Below are 10,923 nucleotides of genomic sequence, written 5' to 3' on the forward strand. Positions count from 1 at the left end.
GGATTGAAACCGGGTTGAGAGATTGACAGAAATATTATCCAGTAACGGGGCTGATTGATAAGACAAAACCAATAAGATTCATCTGTGGGCGAGTTTACGTTGCCTGAGGATCCAGCGCTGCGTACCTCTTATATGAATATACAGTTGAAGTCGGAGGTTTACATACACCGTAGCCAAATACATTTAAACTCATTTTTTTCACAATTCCTGACATTTAATCCTTTAAAAAAAAATCCCTGTTTTAGGTCAGATAGGATCTCCAGTTTATTTTAAGAACGTGAAATGTCAGAATAATAGTAGTGAGAATGACTTATTTCAGCTTTTATTTCTTTCATCACATTCCCAGTGGGACAGAAGTTTAGATGCACTCAATTAGTATTTGGTAGCATTGCCTTTATATTGTTTAACTTGGGTCAAACGTTTCAGGTAGCCTTCCACAAGCTTCCCACAATAGGTTGGGTGAATGTTGTCCCATTTCTCCTGACAGAGCTGGTGTAACTGAGTCAGGTTTGCAGGCCTCCTTGCTCGCACTTTTTCAATTCTGCCCACACATTTTCTATAGGATTGAGGTCAGGGCTTTGTGATGGCCACTCCAATACCTTGACTTCGTTGTCTTTAAGCCATTTTGTCACAACTTTGGAAGTATGCTTGAGGTCATTGTCTATTTGGAAGACCCATTTTTCCACCAAGCTTTAACTGACGTCTTGAGATGTTGCTTCAATGTTGCTTCAATATATCCACATAATTTTCCTTCCTTATGAAGCCATCTATTTTGTGAAGTGCACCAATCCCTCCTGCAACAAAGCACCGCCACAACATGATGCTGCCACCCCCGTGCTTCATGGTTGGGATGGTGTTCTTCGGGTTGCAAGCCTCCCCCTTTTTCCTCCAAACACACCGCTGGTCATTATGGCCAAACAGTTCTATTTTTGTTTCATCAGACCAGAGGACATTTCACCAAAAAAATACGATCTTTGTCCACATGTGCAGTTGCAAACCGTAGTCTGGCTTTTTATGGTGGTTTTGGAGCAGTGGCTTCTTCCTTGCTGAGCGGCCTTTCAGGTTATGTCGATATAGGACTCGTTTTACTGTGGATATGGATTATTTTGTACCTGTTTCCTCCAGCATCTTCACAAGGTCATTTACTGTGGTTCTGGGATTGATTTGCACCTTTCGCACCAAAGTACGTTCATTTCTAGGAGACAGAACACGTCTCCTTCCTGAGCGGTATGACAGCTGAGGGGTCCCATGGTGTTAATACTTGCGTACTATTATTTGTACAGATGAACGTGGTACTTCAGGCGTTTGGAAATTGCTCCCAAGGATGAACCAGACTTGTGGCGGTCTACAATTTTTTTCTTCACAGATTTCTTTTGATTTTCCCATAATGTCAAGCAAAGAGGCACTGAGTTTGAAGGTAGGCCATGAAATATATCCACAGGTACACCTCCAATTGACTCAAATGATGTCAATTAGCCTATCAGAAGCTTCTAAACCAAGACATAATTTTCTGGAATTTTCCAAGCTGTTTAAAGGCACAGTCAACTTAGTGTATGTAAACTTCTGACCCACTTGTGATACAGTGAATTATAAGTGAAATCAATTTGTAAACAATTGTTGGAGAAATGACTTGTGTCATGCACAAAGTAGATGTCCTAACGGACTTGCCAAAACTATAGTTTGTTAATTAGAGTGGTTGAAACCCGAGTTTTAATGACTCCAACCTAAGTGTATGTAAACTCCCGACTTCAACTTGAAATCACAAAGCAGTATAACAACGTGCCTGAAGAGATTGATTATTATGAATGAATTGGTTAATTATTGCCTAGTGGTAAGATAATTTCCTTCTGCACTGATATGAGAGACAGCTAGACAGGTAAAAGCAGGCTTCCAGAGGGCCACTTTATCCCTTCTTACCTGTCCTGTATTTTCAGATCAGGACAGATGAAGGACAAGAAAGGTGGAAAGGAAACCACAGTTGACTGTTGAGAAGCAGCCCTCACATCCTGTCTTTGAGACTGGATTTGGCATCTTGGAAACTATCACAGGGCAGGAGCTGGTATAAGAGAATCCAAGGAAGTGTGTGTGTGTGTGTGTGTGTGTGTGTGTGTGTGTGTGTGTGTGTGTGTGTGTGTGTGTGTGTGTGTGTGTGTGTGTGGGTGTCTGTATGTGGTGTGTGTGTGCGCGCGTATGTGCATTTGTGTCTATATGTATGTGTGTACCAGAGGGTAGGTCAGTTATTCCAGCAACCAAGACACTTCTACCAGGGGAAACTGTTTGTTTTAGAGGATGTGATTATGACAAAACACATTCCAAATAAGGAACGTGTTTTTGAATGTTTTTAAAGGATGAGGAAGTTTGAGGAAGCAGACTGGAAATATTGAGGCTGCGTGTTAACACCTCTTTCCTGGCTAACTGTTCTCATTCTTTCTCTAAATATCTCCTGAGGTTACTCAGGCAAAAAGCAAGTTAAGTTTTTTGGAAACAGTAACAAAATGTATTGTATCACAGTGCCTTTCTACTTTCTAAATATTTATAACTGATTTAACTGTACTGTATATAAGAACAGGAATACAGTATGTGTATATGAATAGTGTATAATAATGATTTTTGTTGTCTCTTGGTGTCTGGACAATATATGACTCTCTTATCTTGTGTTTTATGTAATGTAATATTAGCTCATGCTGTTCTTGTATCTAGCTGTTCTGCACTGCTGAATGTACAACAGCTAATGTGGATCTGAGCTCTCTTCTCCTCTCACCCCAGCTCCCCAGGACACAGAGCTGAATTTGGGACAGTTCAGTCACTACCCCCTTTCAAGGGGACAATACAGAGCAAGGTTACGAACCATTCAGCTTCCTCAGGACAAAGAGTCCCTGTAACCCACCCTTAATAGCCCCTGGACAATAGCCAGAGAGACCCTGTAGAGGAGTTGTAGTATATACTGAATTCAGAACTCTGATGAGTGGAGCAGCCTGCTTGCTAGTGTATGAAAGAGAAAATGAGGATGACAGGAGGATAGAAGACAACCATGAGGGGATACCACAAGTCTGGGTTCTGTGTGTGTGTGTGTGTGTGTGTGTGTGTTTGTGTGTGTGTGTGTGTGTGTGTGTGTGTGTGTGTGTGTGTGTGTGTGTGTGTGTGTGTGTGAGAGAGAGAGAGAGAGAGTCTACCTAGAGTTCCAGCGCTCTACGTGTTGTCTGATGAATGAGTATCTGCTTCTATTGATTCTCTCCAGAGTCTGGGTTCTGTCTGATAAAGGGTGTGTGTGTGTGTGTGTGTGTGTGTGTGTGTGTGTGTGTGTGTGTGTGTGTGTGTGTGAGAGAGAGAGAGAGAGAGAGTCTACCTAGAGTTCCAGCGCTCTAGGTGTTGTCTGATGAATGAGTATTCTGCTTCTATTGATTCTCTCCAGAGTCTGGGTTCTGTCTGATAAAGGGTGTGTGTGTGTGTGTGTGTGTGTGTGAGAGAGAGAGAGAGAGAGTCTACCTAGAGTTCCAGCGCTCTAGGTGTTGTCTGATGAATGAGTATTCTGCTTCTATTGATTCTTTCCAGAGTCTGGGTTCTGTCTGATAAAGGGTGTGTTTGTGTGTGCATGCTTTTGTGTGTGTATGCGTATTGATTAATAGCTAGAGTAGAGTATATGTCTGAAAGCATGGATTGCTAATGCCATAATTCCTTTTGAGGTGAGTTCTACAGGGTATATTAACAGGATTTATCTACCGACTGTTTGATAGCTAATTGAGAAGACACCTTTGTTGTTGACACCTGTGTTCCTCCCAGAGGAATTGTGTCTACCAGACCTGGGTTCAAATATTATTTGAAATCTTAGAAGAGCCAATTGTTTGGCAGGATCCCACTGGGCAAAAAGTGCTTGAATCAAAGTTGTTTACACATAATTTCAACCCCCCCCAAAAAATCTGTGATGTGTTGGAAAACTGATTGTCATCAACGTAACGGCAATTCATTAATTTTTTTCCCCCAACTTTTAACCTACTGTAAATCCGACGACATGGAGACTTATTTGTGGATTTCACATTGAATTCACGTTAGTTGACAACTCTACTAAGTAAATCCAAACTAGACGTTGAACTGACTTCTGTTCCCAGTGGGTTGCTAGGACAATCCAGGAGTAACCTCTTCCTGTGCTCCATCAGCATGGTCACCCCTCCTAGGTGGTCCGTTACGACACACACGCACGCACACACACCCAAACAGGGAGTGTAATAAATAACCATACACACAATCCTTCACACACAACACAGAAGTAAGCACATATACACACACACACACACTCACTCACTCTCACATAGTGGACCAGGGACAGAAGTTCAGGGACACAGAAAGGGTTCTTGCTGTATATGAATAATGCATGGGGGATGTAAGTGACCCTCTGCCCGAACAGACAAACGCACACACACACTGCCCTGACCCTTAATGCTTCAACCCCCCTACCCCCACACTTCTCCAGATATGTACAGTAAATCATCCATAGCATAAGACAAAGAGGATTTGGTCAAATGACATTGTAGAACAACACCATAAAGCCTCACAATCCGTCGGTACAAAGGGGTTTTATTACTATAGAAATCATTGTACATGTGCAAAACATTATACACATGTTCTGTGTGCAGCTAAAACAGATTCCATACAGCACATACCTTAGTGGACTGCCTCGCTTAAAATCAGACCCCACCATTAAAATCATCATCATTATCATCTTCATCATATGCAATAGATTAAGTCAAACTTAAGACTGTGCGGTCAGCAGTTAGTAACAGCAGCCTTTCCCAAACATCTGTGTAGTGTGTGACCCTCCTACAGCTCGTGGAATGTGGGGCCCACACCTGTATCATACAAAGCCAGTGTTTCTGGTCTTTATATTACCATTAGCTAACAGAAATGTGTTCAATCTAAGAAAGAAGTGGGCAAGCAAACACGTTAGTCTGTTTTCAATGAGTTAACTCTCCTATAGTATATAGACCATTGATTATATGCATTATTTGGCATTGGGTCATTGACTGATGAGCATCAGCATCCAAACGTTAGTCACCACCACCACAATTCACCTTTAACCTCAAGGCCATTGGTTCAAACCTCACCTCAACTGTCCCCCTGCATTACTATATTAGTGTAATATTCAGTCAGTGATCATATGTGCGGTGTCTGAGGAGGTCCCTGGTTCAAGCCCTGCTCCAGCTGACCCCCAACTGTATTGCTTCTGTAGTGTCACACACTTACTCGTCCACTCCTCCGCACCGACAAGGTTCTCCACTTCTGGCAGTCTTTGGCCATCTTCTCCACTGTGCCCCAGCTCTGCTGATGTTAATGGAGCTCAGTCTCTCTTCTCCACCATAATCTCCTGGGCCTTCAATGAATAACAGTAGTGTAATGTTCAGTTCGTGATCATAGGAGCGGTGTCCGAGGTGGTCTCTGGTTCAAAGTCATGGTACTCCTCCATTTCTGTCTCCTCTGTAGCACTTTTCTGGAAATGCACATGTCTATTCTTCTCTTTCCTCACTCGCTCTAGCTCTGACCCTGGCTGCTCCATCTCTACCTCCAGCATGGCCCGGCTGCTCTCTCCTCTCGCCCCCACTCCCAAGCCACTCTCCCTGGGTACGAAGGCCAGCCCTGCCCCTCTCCTGCCCATCGCCATGTGGAGGAAAGAGAAGGTATGTTCTGTCCCTCCTCTCTCAGATACACACACAGAAGTTATCCCTACATTGTCCTCCAGGTCTTTAGGGGACACTGTTTCGGTATTTTTGCTGAGGATGAAGTTGAAGAAGGCTGTGACCAGGAGCATGATGCCTGGAATCATAGGGGAGAACTTTTCAAACTGAAGAAATACAATATATTTAAACATCAGATGTTGTTTTGAATTTAAACTGAATCTAAAAGACATGTTGGGTGAGTATCAATGTTTGTGAATTACATCAACCTTCTTAAATGTAATAATAGTGTGTAGTAGTACCTGGTAACAATAGTGATGGTTAGGTAAGGATAATGCCATGGTTAGGTAATGTTGTTACCTGGTAGAGTGGTGTTACCTGGTATAACAGCATGCCAAACTAACACAGGGTGAAGGAAACACACCACTGACATCATGGAGTAGTAGAGGAACTTCTGAAAGCCTCCAAGACGAGCCATCTTTCCCCACAACACAAACACACGCCACCCTGGGGGGAAACTAGAGAGAGGAGGGGGGGGGGGGGAAGCAGGGGACAGTATTATGTTTGAGGTTTTTTTGTTCACTTCACTTATGAAAGAAATAGCCACACATTTGCTATGATGACAAAGGACAAATTGCATCATATTCCCTATACAACACTCTCGCCCTTTGGCTCCCATAGTAGTGCACCATACAGAGAATAATGTACAATGTTGGATGCACACTTAGACAAAGCCTTAGTTGGAGATTGTGGGTAGTGTACTCACGGCAGACACATCTGCAGGAGGGCATCTAGGAAGTAGGCTACCTCAAACACCATCATACCTGCCCCAGACACCCTAAGGGTTTCAACACACAAACAGATCAAAGAACAGACCAAGAACAAAACAGATGCTAGTGATCAGACAACTACGGACCAGAATAAGGGACAATGTCATACAGAGTACAAATGACATTTACTATCAGAAGACTCGGTCTCCACTGTTGATACATGTAATAAACAGTCTTGCATTTCTCTACTCCTCAGGGAGATGTTTTCCTGTGCTGTGCAGTGCGTGTTGCTTCATGGGAGTTTAGCCATGGGTCACAGACATAATGCAAAGTAGGACAGAGACCCAGGTCACTTGCCTCTCCTCCTGCTTGCCCCGCTCTTCCTGTACTGCCTCCCCCACCCTAGACCACCCCTCCCCTAGCCACCCTCCTCTTTTTCCATTATGAGTGCAGATTGACCTGAAACACACATTCTTTCTTTTATTAAAGTAGTGTGTATGTGTGTGTGTGTGTGTGTGTGTGTGTGTGTGTGTGTGTAGGGGGGGGGGGGGGTCTAGAGGGACTCCTGTGTGACTTATGGGGAACTGTATGTACCAACAGTAACCTATCCAAGTGAAGCAGGAAGTTTTTATATAGCCTATCAGAGTTTAGCAGTGATCGTTTCTATCCAATGAGAGTACTCACAGCAGGTAGATGGCCAGACTGTGGAACTTCCCCTGTCGTAACGTCTCCACTCCTACAACACAAAGCACTGGAGACAGCAGAAGGGCAGGTTACACATGCGCACACACACACACACACACACACACACACACACACACACACACACACACACACACACACACACACACACACACACACACACACACACACACACACACACACACACACACACACACACACACACACACACTTCACATTTAGCATTTAAACAAAATAGTGATGATGATTTAGATGAAATTGATAGTAAATTAACTACTGAATTAAGTACTTTATTCCAAATGAACTCTAGGCCTAATTGTCCAACAGGTTATTCGTACATGTAGTGGCCACTAGATGTCAGAATTACCACATGGCTGTCTTTCCTAAGTACACTATATATACAAATGTATGTGGACACCCCTTCAAATTAGTGGATCTGGCTAGTTCAGCCACACTTGTTACTGACAGGTGTATAAATTCAAGCTCACAGCCATGGAATCATTGGCAAACATTGGCAAACATTGGCAGTAGAATGGCCTTGCTGAAGAGCTCAGTGACTTTCAACGTGGCACCGTCATAGGATGCCACCTTTCCAATAAGTCAGTTCGTCAGATTTCTGGCCTGCTAGAGCACTTAATTGTAAGTGCTGTTGTTGTGAAGTGGAAATGTCTAGTAGCAACAACAGCTCAGCCATGAAGTGATTGGCCACACGTTTGAAGCGCGTAGCACTTAAAAATCGATTGCAACACTCACTACCGAGTTCCAAACTGCCTCTGGAAGCAACGTCAGCACAATAACTGTTTGTCTGGAGCTTCATGAAATGGGTTTCCGTGGTCGAGCAGCCGCACACAAGCCTAAGATCACCATGTGCAATGCCAAGCGTCGGCTGGATTGGTGTAAAGCTTGCCGCTATTGGACTCTGGAGCAGTGGAAACGCGTTCTCTGGAGTGATGAATCACGCTTCAACATCTGACAGTCCAACCAACGAATCTGGGTTTGGTATATGCCAGGAGAATGTGCCATGCCCCAATGCATAATGCCAAATGTAAAGTTTGGAGGAATAATGGTCTGGGTCTGTTTTTCATGGTTTGGGCTTGGCCCCTTAGTTCCAGTGAAGGGAAATGTTAATGCTACAGCATACAATGACATTCTAGATGGCTCTGTGCTTCCAAATTTGTGGCAACAGTTTGGGAAGGCCCTTTCCTGTTTCAGCATGACAATGCCTCCGTGCCCAAAGAGAGGTCCATGAGGCCTCCCAAGTGGCGCAGTGATCTAAGGCCACTAGAGATCCTGGTTGGAGTCCAGGCTCTGTCGCAGTTGACTGGGAGACCCATGGGGCGGCACACCATTGCCTCAGTCTCCCCCTCATCTTTCCAACACTCTACTATCTCTTCAGTAAAGCTTTTACAAAATACAAAAGGAGTGGTACAACCCAACTCCTTGAAAAATGTATTCAAATAAATAAATATCTGCAGTGAAGTTGGTACCACTGCAGTATATCTACATTACATTCAAGAAAGTGAAGTGAGAGTGAGTCAACTGTTTGTGGGTTGCTTGTTAAGGATAGACTACATTTCTTTAAATGGTTTAAATTTTAAATAGGGATTGTGCGTGTGTGACTTTAAAAGGGTTTAAATTTGTGTGTGTGTGCATACATGTATGTTTGTGTGTGTGTGTGTGTGTGTGTGTGTGTGTGTGTGTGTGTGTGTGTGTGTGTGTGTGTGTGTGTGTGTGTGTGAGTAAGGTGACAGGGTTGAAACGGTGGTCACTACTGACATGTGGAAGTCATTGGTCAAATCTGTTTACCAGAAATGCGGTGCTGGAATCTGTACCAAGGGAATATGTCTAGATCAGGGGAACGAGGCTAAATGGTTAGAGGGACTTTATGGAGTGTTTGGAGAATTAACGCTGCCTGTAGACTAGACCTAGTGGAAAATGACATGCTTCTCAAAGGGACGGTGTAGATCTAAAAAGTAAGTGTGTGTGTGTGTCAGCATATGGTCAAGTTAGCCAATAAGACAGTAAGAGATGAGTTCTGTGTGATGTGAGACTAGACACATACCACCCAGCTCATCAGACATATAGATGTCCCATGTATATTACACAGTAAATACCAGACCTTTAAATGGATATAGCAGGAGGTAGAGAGTGTACTGTAGCTGAAACAAAGCAGTATGTGATTCATGCTATGATATAGTATGAGAGTACACTGAGGGAGTTCTGTGTCTCCGTAGCCCTCTAGGAGCACTAAAACACAGTTATATATGATACAATACAGTACATATTAGTCTAGACTATTTAGCCTGCTGTTCTCACTAGAGAACAAGAGGAGATAAGCCTTAAGGTTCATGATCAATCCTATACACTCACTCACTCACTACCTCTGTGATAGATGACAAAATTTGTCTCACAGCACCATTTTAATGTCCAGGCCTACAGTCTGTCTCCTACCTGATGTTGTGTGAATGAGAAAGAGATAGTTTGTGTGTCCAGTCAATTACAGTCCTGCGGTCTCCTACCTGCTGACGTAGAAATACCCAGAATCCTGCAGGCAACCTCTACCACGACCCACCAGGCTGTCACCACGCTGCCCATCGCGCAAACACTTCTCTCCTCTTTTACAACTCTTCTTTCTTCCTTCTCTAATCCACCTCTCTCCAGTTCAAACGTCAGTGTGTGGGTTCTATTGGAGCCTATATTAATGTGACATTTTGCAGTACAATCTCACAGGTGAGCTTTAGTAGCTACAGATACACTATGCAATTTCAGCTCCAGGGGTTACAGTGGTAACAGAGGCAGCATCCACACAGCTCCATGGGGCTCAGTCTTTCTGAGCCGCTCAGTGAGTGGCTGGGTCCTAATCGGTCTAAAGCAGCGTTGAATCACACACACAAATACCCAAGCTTGTGCACACACACACACACACACACACACACACACACACACACACACACACACACACACACACACACACACACACACACACACACACACACACACACACACACACACACACACACACACGCACACACACACACACACACACACACACACACTTAGTCGGTTTATACAGCATTCCACACACACAAGGTGAGTGTGGCCGGTCGGATCATGGTTGTGTGTGTTTCGGGTGTTTGTGTGTGAGCGCTACAGGTTGGTGAAGGGTGTTTGTGCCAGAGTGTTCTTTCTGATGGCTGGTTAAAGATTACCTGGTTTGTGAATGACATTAAAAAATAATGCTGTGGCTGGATTGCCCTTCCCCGAGGTGGTCATAAACACAGACACACACACACGCACGTACGTAAACGCCACACATGCAGGCAAAGACACTTACACACTGAGGTCAATGACCTTCAGAAGATAAGCATCCTAGCTCCCTTCACCAGCAGCATACCACTCTGCAGCCCACTGATGGCTTGCCTTGGGAGCTCGGCAGGGTTGGTCCTGATCAGTCCCTGGATGGGAGACCAAATGCTGCTGGATGTGGTGTTGGTGGGCCAGTAGGGGGCATTCTTCACCCTGGTCTAAAGTGATGCCCCAGGGCAGTGAAGTGCACATACGTAGCTGATGTTACTGCAATTCTTTTACCTCACTTTGCATCCGCACAGCTCTCCCAGTAAATGTGTTTTTGTAAAATATTCAGTGTAAATTGTTAAAAGCAGTCCTTATGCATAGAGTTGTATGGTTTGTTCAACTTTGAAATGAATGGTTTTTGTATGGCATACGTTTTAGGGAAAGGGAAAGGGGGATACCTTCCGCATTTAACCCAACCCCTCTGAATCAGA

General features: G+C 44.0%; 1 protein-coding gene across 2 annotated transcripts; it reads right to left on the reverse strand.

Annotated features, from left to right (window-relative positions):
• Positions 1 to 4,555: 4,555 nt before the first annotated feature.
• On the reverse strand, positions 4,556 to 9,987 carry tmem72 (transmembrane protein 72). Of its 2 annotated transcripts, none has more exons than XM_031823277.1 (5): positions 9,658 to 9,987; positions 7,121 to 7,187; positions 6,433 to 6,504; positions 6,045 to 6,184; positions 4,556 to 5,805 (listed from the first exon to the last, which is right to left on the reverse strand). In XM_031823277.1, the coding sequence occupies exons 1-5, from the start codon at positions 9,731 to 9,733 to the stop codon at positions 5,393 to 5,395; spliced, it is 768 nt and encodes a 255-aa protein (XP_031679137.1). In that variant the 5' UTR covers positions 9,734 to 9,987; the 3' UTR covers positions 4,556 to 5,392. The 2 variants fall into 2 exon arrangements, with proteins under 2 accessions (XP_031679137.1, XP_031679136.1); XM_031823276.1 differs by having other exon boundaries at positions 6,027 to 6,184.
• Positions 9,988 to 10,923: the final 936 nt, after the last annotated feature.

This window comes from Oncorhynchus kisutch, linkage group LG4 (assembly GCF_002021735.2).
Source record: "Oncorhynchus kisutch isolate 150728-3 linkage group LG4, Okis_V2, whole genome shotgun sequence".
NCBI classification, from domain to species: domain Eukaryota; kingdom Metazoa; phylum Chordata; class Actinopteri; order Salmoniformes; family Salmonidae; genus Oncorhynchus; species Oncorhynchus kisutch.